Source organism: Solanum lycopersicum, chromosome 5 (genome assembly GCF_036512215.1).
Source record: "Solanum lycopersicum chromosome 5, SLM_r2.1".
Classification (NCBI taxonomy): Eukaryota; Viridiplantae; Streptophyta; class Magnoliopsida; order Solanales; family Solanaceae; genus Solanum; species Solanum lycopersicum.
Window position 1 is genome coordinate 9,528,774 of NC_090804.1, and position 19,495 is coordinate 9,548,268.

The 19,495-nt window shown below is 35.5% G+C and overlaps 1 protein-coding gene across 5 annotated transcripts; it reads right to left on the reverse strand.

Annotated features, from left to right (window-relative positions):
* Nucleotides 1-6,679: 6,679 nt before the first annotated feature.
* Nucleotides 6,680-19,483, reverse strand: LOC101264119 (urease). Of its 5 annotated transcripts, none has more exons than XM_010322689.4 (18): nucleotides 19,211-19,483; nucleotides 18,783-18,856; nucleotides 18,247-18,292; nucleotides 18,039-18,144; nucleotides 17,151-17,293; nucleotides 16,514-16,624; nucleotides 15,111-15,274; nucleotides 14,608-14,977; nucleotides 14,424-14,532; nucleotides 13,452-13,591; nucleotides 12,350-12,487; nucleotides 12,181-12,272; nucleotides 11,880-12,009; nucleotides 11,647-11,805; nucleotides 9,602-9,769; nucleotides 7,820-7,954; nucleotides 7,466-7,537; nucleotides 6,680-7,180 (listed from the first exon to the last, which is right to left on the reverse strand). In XM_010322689.4, the coding sequence occupies exons 1-18, from the start codon at nucleotides 19,334-19,336 to the stop codon at nucleotides 6,959-6,961; spliced, it is 2,505 nt and encodes an 834-aa protein (XP_010320991.2). In that variant the 5' UTR covers nucleotides 19,337-19,483; the 3' UTR covers nucleotides 6,680-6,958. The 5 variants fall into 5 exon arrangements, with proteins under 5 accessions (XP_010320991.2, XP_069154023.1, XP_069154024.1 ...); XM_069297922.1 differs by having other exon boundaries at nucleotides 6,680-7,176; nucleotides 7,462-7,537; nucleotides 19,211-19,480; XM_069297923.1 differs by having other exon boundaries at nucleotides 18,039-18,160; nucleotides 19,211-19,394.
* Between the last annotated feature and the right edge of the window lie 12 nt (nucleotides 19,484-19,495).

Here is a 19,495-nt window from a genome sequence, read left to right on the forward strand (position 1 = left end):
TATTAAAATAACCACGTCTTTTCTGTATAAGGCTTCTAAGTTCTCCGATGCTATGCAACTTTTCATGAATGACATGGCATGTTGATTCATCGTCCATGAAGGTTCAGCAGGAAAGCTGGCCAATGTAACCTTCTGATATACAGACTCTTTCAACGATAAGAATTACTAGTTCAGTCGGGAGGGATTCCAAGAAGTCTTTCCTAGTTGAAACCATTTTTGAGAATGAAGAAAAAGAGAAGAGAAGACAACTTTTAACTTATCTCTCTCTTCTGTTGTGTTCTTATAAAGGCCAACAATTTTGAAATATTGCAAGACAATGACATTTTAACAGAGTGAATTGAAGAGTCGTAATTATTAAACCAAATGAGGTATATTTAAAAGTACACTCCTACGTAGTCATTATATAAAAGTATATTGGGACAGATTCGTAATTAGTTTTTATATGTGTAATTGACAAATGTTGCCACATCTAAAATATTATGTTGTAATAGTCACAGATACATTATATAGTAATGTATAAGGAATGATGGACATATGTTTCCACAGTTGATTCGTCTGTAGCAACATGTGGCATATGTCGCTACAGATGATTATATGTAGCAACATTTGTGGCATATGTTGCTACAGTTGATGTGTATATCGCAACATTCATCTGTCACGACATGTGGCATATGTTGCTACAAATTATTTATCTGTAGCATCATTTGTGACATATGTTGCCACATCTAATATATTCTGTTGTAAAATATAAAACATATTTGACATATGTTGACACAGAAAAAAATAAGAGCAACAAATCACGCATTGGGGCATTTCTAAATAAGATTATATAATAGGGATCATCCTCAAATAAGAAAGAACATTCATTAAAATTCAATAACACAACGCTTAACACTTCTTATGGGGCATTTTGATTTGGTCATGTAATTTTTTTGTGGTCAAAGTTCCTACATACTGAATACTTATTTTTCTTCGTTCGAAATGATTCACCAACTTCACGCCGTCTCTTATATGTCCTTTTTCCATGTTTACTTGGATCAACATGGAGGAGGTATTTCTCTGTGTATGATATCCAAAGGGACAATCCAAGAATCTTCAGTTGGCACCACGTGAATTTCCTAACAATATGTCATTATGTATTTTTCCACTGAATAATATGAAGAGGAGTACAGGTAAATTTGATTTCCAAGATTAGTGTCAATTGGGATCGAAGCGCTATCAGAGAATGTGGACAAGGCATTTTGTCCATATAAAAAATTCTACAAGTAAAAGTTCTTCTTTGTAGATCCACAGTAGCAACATCTCCATGACCAGTGACACTGAACTTGTAGTTAGCGATTTGATGGGCCAACAACTTGTTTCCCGCATTGACATACTCTTATATGTCTTTTTCAATTGAAGGAACAAATCTATTTGAGAAGTGAACAAGTTCCATACGCCTCTGGTGAAATAAAAATACAAATCTCCTATTTATTTCATCAAATAGAGTGACAATGGGAAATTCTCTTTCAACATCAATCATAGCATTCACCGATTCTGCGATGTTTGCCGTCATAATGTTATATCTACACAACAACAGATAAAAATCAAACAAAACACAAAAGTAAATATAAACTCAATCGAGATGGTACCTATTTCCTAGGCAAAATGCCCTACTCCATGTGTGGTATCCAATATGTTCAAGAGCTTCAGCAGCCTTTTGGTACCAATCTCTTATTTGATTGAAATTGTTATTGAACTCACATATATCGTACGCCTTTGCTGCTTTATAAAAATGGGACACTACCTTTTAATTGTGAAATTTATTTTGAATATTTTCCCCAAGGTGTCTCATGCAACAACCATAATGAGATCCAGGGTAGATTCTCGAAACCATCTTTCGAATACTTGGATGCCTATCAGAGATAATGCACAACTCATCAGTATCATCTACATAGATTCTCATATTTTGAAAAAAAAATCATATGAGGCATCGCATTCCTTGTTCACGATACAGAAAGCTATTGGAAATATATGATTCTCAACATCTTGTGCCACCGCCGATAGCAGAACTCCTCCATACTTGCTCCTTAGAAATGTGCCATCAACGGCTATTACTTTTCTCATTTCTTGAAAACCAATTATCCAAGAAGCATATGATACAAAGAAGTACTGAAACCTCTCATTTTCATCGAGTGACAATGTCGTCTTGCTTCCTGGATTCGCAACTTCAAGCATATACCATTACGCATTAAGAACTGCGTACCCGTGCTCATGTGTTCCCCTAACATTAGACTTAGCATGCTCCATGACCTTATAAATCTTCCAATAGCTTACCTTACAACCCAATTCTGTGCGGAGTTGATTTGACATGTCTCTTGTGGATGGGAATTTACCATTGGGAAACCTATTTTCAAAGTACTTACCTATGACTTTTGTCGTGGCGTAGGGATTATGGCTTGTAAGATGCTTAAAACCACACGTATGGTACTTTTCATAGATTATAATGGCAAACCTGTCACTACTTATAAATTTCACAGCCCTCAGTCACCAATTGCAATCCGGATATGAACATTTAATGGAAAACACAATACGAGAATTGATCACCTTTTTCAGTCTAAAATCATTTTTCAAACAAGCAATTTTCAATGAATTTGCCAGTTCTTGCTTGTTCTTGAATGTCATTCCCTTATATAATAATGTTTCATCGTCTCTAACATTATTCATATATGAAGTTTGAGAAGCACATGGATTGTTGCTGCCAACTGTAGGTGTGGAAGGAAACTTGCTCTCAAGGTCCGGCCTTCAGCTTGAGCTTCACCTACACCTTCACCTTTACCTATTCCAATTTCATCATCAGGATTATTCATGTCCGCAGGATGAAATTCATCATTAAACATACCTTGTTGGCCTTGGTCTACATTATGATCCTCCTCGATAGGATTTTCTTCCACGTAGACTCTTCATATTGGCGGTTTCTCTATTTCTCCCAAATAAACACTCAAACTAGATTGATCAGTTATTCTAAAAGGTAAAACCTTCTCATTATGAAAAAAAAACGGGGAATGTAACTCATGACAAGATCTTGCGGTTTACAACTGAATTCAGACTTTTGCACGACTAAATTGAAGAACTCATCATACAAAATGTTTCTTTCGACATACATCCCTATTGAACCGGCTCCTCGTTTTTTACTATCCTCTCAAAGCCATACGAATCGATTTTTCTTCTCGAATCATTCACCATGACAATCAATCCCTACAAATAATGACATTGTACCTGAAGAAAATAATTAAAAAAGAATTAGTAATTATGAAGAATAAGCATATGTAGCAACATATGACTATTCTGTGGCGATATTTAAGTCATATGTCGCTACATATGACTGTTCTGTTGTGAAAAATAAATCACATGTGGCAACATTTTTTAGTTATATCATGTGTAGCAACATATGATTATTTTGTGGTGATATTTAAGTCATATGTTGCTACATATGATTATTCAGTTGTGAAAAATAAATTACATGCGGCAACATTTTTTGTTATATCATATGTAGCAACATATGGCAATTCTCTGGCGACATTTAAGTTATATATTACTACATATGACTATTCTATTGTGAAAAATAAATCACATGTGGCAACATTTTTTAGTTATACCATATGTAGCAACATATGACTATTCTGTGATGATATTTAAGTCATATGTTGCTACATATGATTGTTCTGTTGTGAAAAATAAATCACATGTGGCAACATTTTTTAGTTATATCATATGTAGCAACATATGATTATTCTGTGGCGACATTTAAGTCAAATGTTGTTACATATGACTGTTTTGTTGTGAAAAATAAATCACATGTGGCAACATTTTTTAGTTATATCATATGTAGCAACATATGACCATTCTATGGTGAGATGTAAGTCATATGTTGCTACATATGACTATTATGTTGTGAAAAATAAATCACATGTGGCAACATTTTTTAGTTATATCAAATGTAGCAACATATGACTATTCTGTGGCGATATTTAAGTCGTATGTTGCTACATATGACTGTTCTGTTGTGAAAAATAAATCACACGTGACAACATTTTTTAGTTATATTATATGTAGCAACATATTAGTATTCTATGGCGAGACGTAAGTCATATGTTGCTACATATGATTGTTCTTTTGTGAAAAATAAAACACATGTGGCAATATTTTTTAATTATTTTATATGTAGCAACATATGACTATTCTATGGCGAGATGTAAGTCATATGTTGCTACATATGATTGTTCTGATGTGAAAAATAACAATATATATAACAATATATTGGAAACGCGAATGCAAATTATTGAAAAAAATGCAGGTACCCAGATCAGATGATAATGAATTGATTTTAAATAACTATTAATTTTACTTACCAGAAACAATGGTGTATAACCCAATCGCTTATGAAGTAATTCCAATTGCAACAAAACGAAATTTGGTCAACCAGTTACAAATTAAGTAAAAAACTTATTCAAGAAGAAGAAAGCACAAGCACTACCAGCGAAGACCCGCAATGTACGAAAATAAGAAGAAGAAGAAGAAGAAGAGGAGGAGGAGGAAGATGAAGAGAGCAGGAAGAAAGGCAAGCAAGCAAGCAAAGACGAAAGCAGAAGAAGAAGAAGAGGACGAATACGATGGCTGGAGGCGGGGAAAAAAGATTTTAGTTCCTCATTTTAATTCCCAACAAAAGTTGATTAAATCAGGTATTGAGAAATTACCCTTTTACCCTTCATTTGATTCAGTGGACCAAACCGTCAACTTATAAACTTGAGGGTGACTCCACACTCCTTAATCATTAATCATGAATCACATAATTGTCACCTACACCCAATACTTAAGACTTATGTCACCACCCATTTATTTTGATACTTTAATGTCACTTTTTTTTTAAAATTCCGAGTTGAGCGAAGGGTGAGAAAACCGAGAAACTTTGAGAAGAAGAGTGTTTGTATAAGATTTGTGTGAATACTTCTTTTATCAGATACTTTCTTTTGTTTTCTTTTAAATTTTATGTTTCAATTAAATTGACTATTAGGAGCGACAGTATCGCCACAAAGGACATTTAGATGCGATGATTTACAAGTTGCCACTAAAAAATATGGAGCAAAATTTTTCATGTTAGCGGGAATTAAAAATTGAGAATTAGCAACATTTATTAGCGGCAACTTAACATAACTCACCACTAAATGTTTCTCTTTTGCCGCATCTTCATTAGTCGCTGCTAAATATGTAGCTTTTGTTGCAACAAATAAGATCGCCACTATGTTGCCACAATAAATCTTGTTTCTTGTAGTGTCTTCAAGCCACAATAAATCTTGTTTCTTGTAGTGTCTTCACGCGATTGTTGATAGACCTTACTTTGGAGATCAGTGATCGTTTAGAGTTCAAGGGTGAGCCACATCATTCGGGTTGTCATTGAATTATCTTTAGTCTATGTCCGTCATTTTCTGACCTAGACCTTGTTTTTAGTTAGTTAGATAGTTCACTAGAAATTTTTGTTAGATTTGGTTCTCGTTTCTAGTTTTGGTACATTGAGTTTTAGATTCTTGGTCTATCTAGATAGTTAAATGTCTTACTATCTAGATTTATTGCTTTGGTTGGTTTTAGTAGTGGTTCTCCCACCGAGTTGTAGTGTGGGTGTCAATCACGACGGTCTGGGTCGTGACTGAGTGTATCTTGCGACATACTATTTTCTTAAATTAAAATGAACACCAAATAACAGGAAATTCATTCTTTAAAAATTTTATACTCAATATAAATATTAAAAAGAAAAATATGTGCAACGATACATAGACATTGAAGAAGGGAGACGAAAATATATGATCATGCTATATTCACTATAATGTTTCATTTAATTACAATCTCTTGCCACCACGACTTTACTTTCTCCATTCATTTTTACTTACATATCTATTAAAAAATAATTATCATCGTGACTATATTATCATATTATAGAAAATTTAATATCTCAATTTGATCTTCATTTAATTTGATTCCCGGAAAATATCAAAGCATAACACTTTTCGAAAGCAAAATAATAAAATTATGAAATTATTAATGTTCATTATTACGTAACCTTATATTTAAGTTTTTTTTTATTTTAATGATTGATAGATTTTAACTATTGATACTTTTATATTCCGTGATTTTGAATTCAACAGCAATTAAACACAATTTTGATGCATATTTTAAGGTGATGCTAAAAGGGATATTAGGAAAGAGATAGAATATTCTCAAACCACAAACTCCATAGATGGAAACAACACAACCTACTCGTCGTTTAAAAAAAAAGATCTCTTTTCCTTTTTAGTCTATTTCAAAAAAAAAACCTTTCTTTTTTTTATAACATTTTAATTTCAACTTTCCAAGTACATGTTTAAGGCCATAAGATTAAAGGATAGTTTTGTTCATTTCACATAACTTTAATTTAAGACCACGAGACTCAAAAGTCTTCTTTATTTTCTTAAACGTCGTGTCAAATCAAACCAGATCATTCTTTTTTAAACAGAGGGAGTATTAACTTTCTAAGCTCATTTTTACAAATTATATATAGTTAGAGGTGCTCAATAGTGTCATGTGAACAACTTTAAGTAACCGTTGATGACTTATGCCTTTAAATCACAACCAAATTGAACATATTGTGGCGAAAACGTGACAATGCTACCAGAATTTTAAGTTGTATAAGCATACTATCATGTGCAAAATTTATTACAGACGCGAATCTGACTTCTTAAATAAGGTATGAATCGTGTATATGACAACACTACCAGCATTTAAGTTATTCAAGGTTACAACTCTTTTATTGTTTTCTCACTTGCACTTTATAGGAATTATGCAGCCAAAGAAACTGGAATTTAGAAAATTAAATTCTACCAGCCAAGCTTACATAAGACAACCAATTGGAGGACAACCAAAACTATTGGAGTACAAATAGTTACTGCTAAAAGAGAAAATAGTTCCTGGAGAGTGGTAGAGTAGTAGCCGGGGGGCATGTAAGGGCTGTTCCATCTGCAGTCACTGTGTATGTCTCAGGATCGACTTTGATGTCAGGCAGTGCATCATTGAGCTTCATATTTAGTTTAGTGATATTTCTCACATTAGTTACAGCTTCAACCCTCTTGTTTAGTCTATACGAATCTTTTATTCCAGCATCCAGAGCTACCTGTTACATATAGAGTAGTTGAGAGCATATTTTGTACAACAATGTCTAGCAAGGCTAACAAAACGAACATCATCAGAACTTTAACTGTCCCAACGTCAACTCCTATTAAGTATGAAGGACTGACATTGTATAATTATTTTACACATCAGGTTAAGTTATCTAAAGTAGCTATTAGTAGCAAGTCTAATATTGTAACCTGGAAATTAAAATAAAGTAAAGTAAATCCCAACTCCTAAAGTTGGCAGTGTGTGTGTGTGTGTGTCAGAGAGAGAGAGAGAGACATGCCTTGCTGACAAAAGCAATTGAATTAGAACTTGCAGCCTTGGAGAATGCTCCAAACATAGGTCTCATTGTCACCTGTGACAACTTGTGCTTCTCAGTAGTGAAAATACAGATAACAACTCTGACTTCAAGGGGATGGATGACAAACCCGAATAAGGGTTTAATTGGGAGAGGCTATTAGTAAAACATAAGCAATAATTCAAGATTCATACATGAAGCTGAAAAAGTGAATTAAACTATACAGTCGTTTCAGAAACATTATCCGATGTTGGATCACTTGGATGCAAGAACTTAGGTCCAATAGCTGGTTACAAGCAAAAACTGTGGATAAAAAAGAGTACCAATGTAAAAAGTTACCGGTTCAGGAGTTGGGATACTAGCATTTGGGTCTCCCATGTTTGACCAAGCTATTACGCCTCCTTTGATCACCATTTCTGGTTTTGCTCCGAAAAATGAGGGTTTCCACACCACAAGATCGGCTAATTTCCCTACCTGCAAGACATCCAATAAATGGAACTGTAATTTTTGACAATGAGAGTTGAAGTGCTAGACTTTTCAGAGGACAATGCATTCAGCACTACAATGATATAGGATAGAATAATCACCTGTCAAGATTCTAATAGCTTTATACAATGCAAGTTTCTAGAAATCAGTTGAACTAAACGTGCTTTATGTTTTCTAACATGGTTTATATTAAGGGTGTCAAAAATGACCCAAACATAGGTAACCCGTCCAATCAGCCCAGAATTTTAAAGGTTGGGCTCAAGATAATTTGAATTGGGTTCAATCTCAACCCATTCAAGCAGAACTCATTTGAAGAGCAATTGAGCTCAATTCAATCTTCAATTTCAAACCGTTTTAAAATTTTTATTAAGGTATGTTCCTATATTTAAGCTATGAATTATATTTAACATCTTTTAGAGTTTATCTATTCATTTCTTACTTTTTTTAAAAAATCTTGAGCTAAAATTTAAATTGTTATTGTAAAAGTTAAATTTCAATATGTTAAATTTTTGAGATTAATCGGGTCAAATTGGGCGGGTCAAGACCCAACCCATTTTTTAGCCCATTTGAGCCCAACCAATTTGAACCCAAAGTAAACTTGGGTGAGTCAAGACTTCTATTTCAACCCATTTTAATATTCTCAATTTCAAGCCAACCCGCCCATTTGACACCCCTAGTTTATATTATTGTGATTTTCACTGGGTATGTTTATATTATTGTGATTTTGTTTCGAGCTAATCAAATCAACTCCTTGGTTTTCTCTGTTTGATTAAAATGAGATTAATACTTTTTACCTAGAGCTCATGAAAACTGCATATTTTGATCCGTCTAACTTTAATAAGGCCGGGTAATACCACATTTAGATTGTTGACCCAACCCAAACAAAGAAAACAGAAAAGAAACCTTCACTGACTGATAAGACAAAGGTATGTGAGTTCACATCATAGGATCTCATAAAAGTCGGTCATTTCCATACCTGCAGCATACTGATAAAATTGAAGACAAATCTATCGGCAAAAAGACTAGAAGCTTCCTTGTTTTACCAAATTAAGTTACTCCAAAATCATCGCCATAGAGGAGTATTAACTTATTCTACATTTTAAAAGCCTTATAAGGGTCTCCTTCTTTATCTCAAGAAATGGAGTATACTCAGTGTACTACAATTCCTTAATAGGTGATTGATGAGATTTGGCTTTTTCTTTATGCTATGTTAAAAATGATACGTGTTTACTTTGTACTCCTTCGACAAAAAAAATATCACTTTACATAGACTCAGATATTAGGTTTGTATATGGGATCTAACATGGTCATGTCCAATGTTTTTACAGGCATTTCAGAGTATTTAGAAGGACCTACGGAAAATATATCCATACCCTTTTCATACACCTTCATTACATCTAGGTAAATGAAGAGTCCATGTATCATAAGCAAAACCAGCAGTCTAAAAAGAAGTAAGAAAAATTTGTCTGATTCAAGAATCACAGAAGAATTTATCCAACTCATAGAATCACAGAAGAATTTGTCCAACTCATAGAATCACAGAAGCATCTCTCTAGAGAATTTGGAATTGAATAGGTAAAACAATCGGTAAAGAATTAAACAAACATGAGATGAACAGTGATGATAAGGACAGACCTCAACTGATCCGACATATTGACAGATCCCATTAGCAATTGCTGGATTTATAGTGTATTTTGCGATGTATCGCTTGATCCGGAAATTGTCATTGTCTGATCCGTCTATGTCCAATGGTCCTCTAAATGACTTCATCTTGTGGGCAGTCTGCCATGTTCTACAAATCACCTGGTAAGACAAGTATCTGTTCAATATTACATCACACAGCCAAGTTTCATAGAATATATATTCATCTCAATCACATTCAATTCTAACTCACAGAAGGTAGCATATCACAGCTTTACCAGAAGAACCTGACACTACTCAGTTAATTGCTATTTTCATATTGACTAGACAACAGAAATCCTCCTGTTGCAATTCGATCCCCTGTCCATTTTTCTACCCCACAGCAGACGCACATATTCATTGATAACCATAGAGTTAAACTTTATCATATACTTCTGAATCTCTCCCTTGAGTTTTTAAGAAGATGACACTCAAGTTATTATTATGATTTTATGAAGGATGGCACTCATGTACTAAGGAGATAAAGCAGTTTTAGAGTCTTTTCCAAGTGTTATGAGATGGAAAATTAAAGAAAATAATTTAGGAGAGCTGGAAGAGATATCAATTTGGCGCTGCCTCTCCTTCAGACCAAATTACTTGCTGCTTGTAAGTTCCTCCCACAAGGACAGTTGCAGTCTCCGTCAAAATCTGGCAACTGCAGGGCATTAGGTCTAGGATATGACCTACTCAATTACTTTCTTTTTCTATATTCCACCTTCAAAAAATAACAATAGCCAGAAAAGAAATAAATTATACTAGATATTTGATGGCACCTCTAGTTCTTCATTATTTCCGCAGCTTAATTAGGTTCCGGACTTCCGATACATGGGATTATAAGTGAGATTTTTCTTACAAAAAGTTCTCTTATATGCACTTTCGGCTTAATCATGACATGAGCTTATTATATCCTAAGTTGTGCGGACTCTTCACTATTGGTGCCGCACCCTTATTGGATTTTCCAAAGATACACTATACATTTGGAGAATCTGATACGTGCCCGTTGACATTTTTGAAGAGTCCGAGCAACATAGATTATATCAAATAACAAGTAAGAAAGCGCAGATATTGCTTTCCTGGGAAACCCTAATCATGATAGCAGGATACATACTATAACCTATGTTGAAGTGTTTTGACCATCTCACTTAAGCGCTAGAGTTCTGTTTACCTAATTATGTCTTCACCAAGCAACCTCACTTGTGGGCTTGATTATTTGGAACTTTGGATGATTCAAGCACGAGGAAATTCTTTTTATAGTGGTAGTGGTGAGACTCAAACCCAGGACTTTTACCTACTTTGGTGCCATAATAAAATGGGCCTTGGGTCTATCTCAATCCCCAAAGTTAGCTCAAGAGGTGAGGATTGTCTAAGATCACTCAAGGAGACTACAACCCATTTCATCTACCAATGTGAGACACTTAACACCCCCTCCACCCAAGGGGCAAAGACTGGACATTTGGAGCTTGGACAACATAATATGGGGCAATATTAGGTAAACCATAAATAGAAATAATCTGATACCATGTGAAAATAGAAAAGAAGTTCATTGACTTGATTAGCAGTGTACAAGAGGTGCTCCTTACATAAGAGTCTTAGGCTACATTAAATGGCGTAGGTAAGCAATTCCTATGCTAAAAGGTAAGTAAATATTCTATAATTAGATTCAAAATATCCTAGTGTATTCTATAGAATATTTTATATGATTTTCCTTATACTATACAACGAATCGACACATATTCACTTAATATTCTAACAACATAAATAGAACATTGGGTTATTGTAGGTAGACGTTCAGAACGTCGAAGTACAAGCTGCATACTGCAGTATGCTGATGTGATTATACATATACCAGTCATTCTGTTTACTGGCCCTTAACAGATGATATCCTGAAAAAAACCAATAATTGGTTAAGTTTGCCTGCAATATCATATAATTGGTTAAGTTTCCCAGCAATATGATGTTTCTCAATCAAAAAAAAAAAAGGAAATTAGACTACTGAAAACCTCTCCAATTCGACCCATGGCTTGTGAATCAGAAGATATTATGCTAATTGCTCCCATATCATGCAAAATGTCTTCTGCAGCAATTGTTTCAGCCCGAATCCGGGATTCAGCAAAAGCTATATCCTCTCGGGAGTTCTTGCTAAGATGATGGCATACCATCTGCAAGTAGAGATATCAGGACAATATACTGTTCAGGAGCATAGAAACTTCACCTTAATATAAGCTTCTCTTACCAGCATGTCAAGGTGCTCGTCCACTGTATTTGAAGTGAATGGACGTGTTGGATTGGTTGATGAGGGAATTACATTCTTTACACCACAAACTTTGATTATATCCGGAGCATGTCCACCACCAGCACCTTCACTATAGATTACATATTACAGATGAGAAATAGAAGAATATTGTTTATTGATCTTGCAGCTAAGCAGCAGCGCTTTCTAATCCTTTTTTCTCAATTCGTCATTCTTGGCTCTCTATTTCTTCTTTTTCCTGTATTCCTTCAGAGTTGGAGGGAGAAGTTACGGAAGTGTTTACCTGTGATATGTATGTATGGTGCGACCTTTAAAAGCAGCAATTGTATGCTCAACAAATCCAGATTCATTCAAGGTGTCAGTATGGATGTTGACCTGCATTTCAAAAGTCATAATCACCTTTTAACTAGTAAATCTTGGTTAAATCTGCAAACTCTGAAAGGAACGAGCACCTGAATATCATATTGATCGGCAACAGATAGGCACATATCTATAGCAGCAGGAGTAGTTCCCCAGTCCTCATGAAGCTTCAGTCCCATTGCTCCAGCTTTGATTATTTCATGTAGACCATCAGCCTTGGAACTGTTACCCTGCAATCACAGACGAAACCAGGATTCTCAAGGTGCGCACCACTACCTTTAACACAATCATGTCAATTACTAGCTACAAAATTTTGGCGTGCAAATCTATCAAGGAGGGAGGTGGTGCAATGGCAACTACACACCAAGGTCAAAACCAAACAAATAAATCAACTGAAGTAGCACTAAAGTTAATAAGAGCCCCTTAGGTGCCACTGGCGAAATGCTATATATATGTAGTTTTTTCTGTTAAATTTTTCTCAACAAGGTTCTGAGTTCGAATTCAGCTTGCCACAATTCTGGAATCTTTTCTGTTTTTCTAGGACATTTTTAACCATAGAATTTATTCAACTCAAAAACGTAAGAGAATAAGGTGCATCATTGTAGGCTCAGAGGATTCAAATCCAGCTTTCAAAGCACACAGGAAGGGGCCTCAACCAGTGGCCCAAAACAGCATCCATAGTTTAGGGTGCCCAAGAGTTAATATAGACCGTATATAAGGTATATACACTTCTTTATATAAAAATATTCCAAGGTTAACGAGTGTCGGCAACCCCCTTAATCCCAACGTAAGTCTTCCTCTACCTGCAATACAATTGGGCAAAGAAATAAATGCACCACAACATGCATTCCACATTGTTTTAAGAAGAATCATCTTCTTATGGACTTCAAGTTGGAAATCACCAATGTGTTACACAACAGAAAGCAGCATAAAATTATCTAACTATGCCCAATACGAGAACAAAGAAACAAAGGTCTTTTGTTCCAATTTGTTGGTCCCAATAGGAACTAAAAGGGTGAGGACATCTGGTTCTGTCTCTGTGAACTGTGAAGTACCAGGTTACACTACTTGAGCTTACAAGAAAGTGAAACAAGGCTCGGAAATCTGAAGCTACAGACAGCTACCCTTTTACATTAAATCTGAGAAAATAAGCATATTTTTTCATCAGTAAAACAAGCGAGCAAACAAGTTTACTTTTCCAGTGAAACCAAAATTTAGGGGAATTTCGTCTGTTGACTGCAACATCAATTCCATGTGCACATGTCCCGGTGTACAAGTGGTTGCACGTGTCCCATGAGCAGGCCCTGTACCACCTCCCACCATTGTAGTGATTCCTACAAGGGTCGTAAAGAAGGAAACACGACGAAAGTTAAATACAAAGACTAGCAATCTATCACTTCACTCCTCTTTCCTAAAACACAATAGATTAAGTTTGTCTTACATAAAATTAAGCCACTTATAGAACTACACAAGGCAAGCTTAAGACTCAGCCTGTTGGGTAAACAGCTCATATAAAGCCTCGTCTACTTCAGCTTGCAGATCTGATTAACCATATGACAAAATGATCTTTATTGCATCTGAATGCATGTAGTTCCGTCAATATTAAGTCAGTAAAACAAATTAGTTTATGGATGAACAGCCAAAACCTCAGATTACTAACCCTTTTTCATAATTAGCTTAGATACAAAAGTAGAGCATCAACCGACCAACATCATCTAACATTTAGTCTCAGACTTAGAATGACTATCAGCATTTACACTGCATCCCAGCAAATGTACATTTTTCATTACAGATGAATAATAACTTTAAGCTTCCAAAATCTTTGAGATCTCTTCTGAAGGTGAGTTAAGACCATATCACACAGAAAAGAAAGGGAGAGGAGAAAAAAAAGCAACAATACTCTCCAACATTAGATCAAATTGAATATCCAGAAGAACACCAAACACAAGAGAAAATATGCTCAGTTTGATAGTGATCGTACCTATCAAAGACAGGAGTTAATTACATAATTTTGGAACACTACAAGAGCATGGGGTATCCTATTGTTTACAGATCTGGCTAGACACAGTTGTTACATTAACATTCTACAAAAACGTAAAAACAAAGGCATGTATTGGCAATTTTCGAAGGGAACTCTAAAAATACAATATAAATTATAAAATTTACCACTTGATATTGCCTCGTATGCCAGTTGAGGGCATATAAAGTGCACATGACAATCTATAGCTCCTGCTGTTACAATCATTCCTTCACCTGCAATAACCTCAGTGTTAACCTGAAAGATCACGAGTCATTAGCTTTACATTCTAGTGACTTCTGGCAACTTATCATCATAATATTCCAGACTTACCCCAATTATCGCATTACTATCCATCACATCTGGGTTACCTGCCTTACAAAGGGAAACAATATGACCATCTTTAATTCCAATATCACACTTGAAAATTCCTGTATAGTCAATCACTACAGCATTTGTTATAACAGTATCCAAACAATCTGCTGGAGCATATCCACATGCCTGACCCATTCCATCTCTTAGAACTTTTCCACCCCCAAACACGCACTCATCACCAAAGATACCATAGTCTTTCTCAATTTCAGCAAACAGGTCAGTGTCCCCCAGACGTATTCTGTCTCCAGTAGTGGGGCCAAACATTTTGGCATACTCCTCATGAGTCATCGAAAACGAAAAGCAAGATTCTTCTCCTACAACACCTTCCCTGCAAAATATTTTTCAAGCTAAGATAATCCCTTTTTCTTGCAGCTACATTAATTAAGCAACTCAATCAAGTAATCCAAAAATTCTCAGGGAAGTTCCAAGAGAAAAAAGTTAGTGTAACAGTACTGCCAGACCTTGGATTTGTCTCTTCCAAATGACCAAATCCTCCTTCACTTAGAGCTTCCATTAATGTCATAACTTTTGCATCATCAACTGGACCATCAGCAATTGCATTACCTCCTCTAATCACTTTTTTGCCACTAATCCCAATAAGAACAACACTTCTTGTTTCTCCTGGCTAAAAAAGTGATGAACATTTGTCAACTCCAATCATAAGCCAGCAGAAATGAAAGAGAAATGTCAAATTTGATTAACCCGTTTGAGCACCAGTACTTCACAAGATACAGTACATAACAGGAGATGAGCAAATATAAAAGCATCTAAGCATGTAAAGGTGACTGCTTAATTTATGCATGCTATTTAATTTCTAACCAGTAATGGAAATGGAAGGACATCCAATGGCAAGAATCTTCTCCAATTACTCTCCAACGATACTGTTATTTTTCTGTCAATCAAATATTTGACAAGTTCTCTGTTAAAGGATATCGATGCCTTTTTAGTCTTCTTTAACCTGGGGTATTATGTCAATTTGTTGTTCTTCATTAAGGAGATTTTTAGTTCCAAACCAAAAATTTGATGAAACCATAACATAAACTAGCTTTTTAGACATCTCAGGTACACGCTCTATGAAAGGTACGTAGCCTATTCTTGCAGGTATCTTTCTCCACAAATTACTATGTGGAGCCATTAGCTTTGTAAAGATATGACACCTGGGCCTAACTCAACCCCAAAAAGTAGCTCATGAGGAGAGAATTGTTCAAGTCCATATAACAGACCACTAGTCTATTTCCCAACCAATGTGAGGCTCTAACCCATTCTAACACCCTTCACGCCAAGACCCAATTGGAGCGTGGAAAATATAACATAGGGGCCCAAACATGGAAGGACTTGACTTTGATACCATGTAAGATATGGTACTTAGGCCTGACTCAACCCCAAAAACTAGCTCATGAGAGAAAGGATCGCCCACGTCCATACAAGCAAACCACTGGTCCAGTCTCCAACCAATGTGGAACCCTAACCCACTCTAACAAGCTCATGTACTCTATCTTTAGATGCTTAATCACAAACAAGACAGGTGAAGAGACTCCTGTATCCATCCCTTTTTTTTGTTTAGTGTTCCTGATAAAGCAATATGTCCCCAATGCATTAATGTCTCCCACAAATCAATGCCCAAGCCAATTCAGGAAAACCTTAATTCAGAACCAAGCTCAGGAAGCATAATTGTATGTAACCTCACCATTCCATGCAAATTTGTAACCACCCATATTAAAAAGTGAATACTATAGGCAGAGAGATTTTCAGAAAAAGAAAGGTATGTGTTTGTTGCTTTTGCAGAACTTTTCCCATCCTAGCAAAAGCAAGACACAGATGAAGCTAAATGTTGCTTCAAAGCTAAAAGGGTAAGAAGTCTTACTTCAAATCTCGTGGCTGCTCCTGCAGGTATATTTAGACGCATGCCATGTGCTCTCTTTCGATCAAATATCAAGGATGGATTGACCTCGATAAAGTGGTAGTGGCTGCCAACCTGGAAATATTATGGTACATTCAAGAGAGTTACCTCTTTTCCGCATTTTTCATTTCAAATAAGAGGAATTAAGAGCTTGAGATTGACTCATTTGAAATTACATTCAAGACAGTCAACGTCATTGTATATCTGGATACTGAATATACTAAATGTCTAAGAGAGAAGCATGATCATGCATTTGGAACAGGCTAAGCACATGATCCAGAAGTAAGCAACTTACAGTCACCTAATAAGCAGAAAACTTAACAATTTATGTCAAATAATATAAAACTCGTTTCAGCAACAGATGTAGCATAACTACACTAGCTCCCCTTCTATACTTTAGTAAGTCATGCAGGATACCCTCGGCACAACTCAGAATATAACAGGACACTCAAATATTTCTCTCCCAATAGTGTCTTATCTATCTTTCATAATTTCTTTCTTATCATTATTCATTTAAGAGGGTCAGAAGTGGACTTACAGGATCAAGTAACGAAATGTTGTAAAGCATAAAGGAGGGAAGAAATTCAATAAAGACAAGCACCTGAATCGGTCTGTCACCTGTATTAGTGACTTTGAGAATTACTGCCTCTCTTTGAGGATTAAGGACAATAAGTCCACCTCCAAAGCACATCTGGCCAGGAATTTTGCTATCTTCTATCACTGGAAACTTTTCCAGAGGAGGAACTGCAAAATGATACCTTTCAAACAGTAAGTATGTGAAGTATAGATTTTGATCGAATATAATTCACTTCCAGAACAGCATAATGCTAAATATATTCCTGAAATTACCAGAGTTCGGTGGCGATATCACTTCATGGAAAAACTTGCTCAGAGATTACAAAGGGTAGCTCAAACGAAGCCACTACAAGTACATATAGGTTTAGGTATCATATCAGTCTAAAAGGATCAGAATTTTTATTAGCAAGAAGTACCACTAAATTTCTGCACACAGCAGGAGGGAAGTTCTTGGTCCAATAAGAATTGTTCTAGATGACAGTCAGGCCCTCCCAAACCATGTCCTGAGAGACAGAACGGGGGTCGGCTGGAGAATTCAGCAGGATGAGCCAGTGAATAGAAACTCTAAGATCAGGGCAGAATACCCACCAAATTCAATTAGAAATGAACTCTGGGCAACTGATCTAAAACAACTTTAAAATTTGGAAATTCAAATCAACTATGGGCCAGCAAGCATCAAACTCAATTTAGAGGACCTTATTCATACAAGTGAAATAATTCTTCCACCAAATTTGAACTCTAGTCATATAACCTTTTCTCTAACTAGTCAAATAAGGTTTGCAACACAATTTATGTACAAAGAGTAACTCTCTCCCACAAGATTTATTTCTATAGAGAAGAGTGAAATCACATTTCTAGCAAATGAAAGAAAATTACAGTTGAAGATACTTAAAACAGTATATGAGATGATTACCAGGAAGGAAAGAACCATGCAGAGCTAGATCCAGATTTCCATTTTCACATGCTATAGGGTCATGGATGGTGATTAATTTTGTTCCATCTGGAAAGGTCCCCTCTACCTAAGTTACATTACCACTGAATAGTCACTAGCTACCTTGAACTGCAGATGAACATGACAACAAGAATCATCAAAGACAGAGAAAATGGGACATCTGTAGTACCTGAACACAATCCAACAGATGAGGAACAGTTGGAAGAACTTGTCTCCTGAGAACAAAATAATTTATTGTAAGCCCATTGATCTTCGTCAAAAGCATGCAGTCATTCAAATAATTATATTCTTTGAGGCATTTCAGTCCACTCATATTGATTTCACCTACAATCGATTAACATGCACAGTTCTCACGATGCACTCTTTACATCATTCATGTCTATCAATTGATTCCCTTCTTCCATTTTCTAGGTGCAGGTGCCAAGGCAGTCATATTCTTTTACCAAGAAATATACACCCGTCTTTCTGTAAGAAATCACACTTTAACAATCTGAATGCTGATGCATACGATACTGCTATACTCAAATTATTCTATTTCCTGTATCAGTTCACACAGTTTGCTTTCTTATAGATAAAGCAATGCACTTGGCCTGTTTGCAAACTGCTCTCCAATTAATTATCAGTTCTTATTTACATAGAAACGGTTCCATTAATCTCATAGAAGATAATTAAACGACGTACTATCTACTGTCATGTGCAGTATACCTTCCCAGTAATTGTCGCCCTATGTCCATCAGCTCAGCCACACTCTTATCTCCATCACGTACAAATTCTAAGACCTAATAAGACAAAAACAGATAACTTCCAAAAGCATGTTACAACTTTTTTATGCACAATTAGCATATAAAATAGTAGAAATCATATAGTCCCAATATATTCAGAAAGTCAACACAATTTCTCAACTAAAAATTAGAACCTTTACCATTAGATTTACAAATAAAAAAGGCAACCAAATCAATTAATGATTCGACCATTCCTCAATCCCATAAAAATCGACTCTGTAAATTCTCATATCATTGGAAATAACACAAGTGACATTTTCTATCAACTATACTCAATCATCTATACAAATTCTGTATCATTCACGTCGATTTCATTCAAAAACATAAAAAATTGTTTGGATTATAGGATACCTGAGTTGCAATAACAGCAACGGCTTCAGTACAGTTAAGAAGTTGAGCTCGAGCAAGACGTTTTTGAGCAAGATAACCAGCATTATGTAGCATCAATTTCTCTATTTCTCTAGGAGCCAACTTCATTTTTTTCGGCTGACGAATCAATAACAGCAGCCCTCAAGATGAACAATAACAAAAGAACACGAGGAAGCCATTGACGGGTGGATTAAAAAACAAATATCCCAATTTTTCCGAGGAGAAATAACTGCATTCTTTACCCTCGTATTTATTGAAGTTATAATC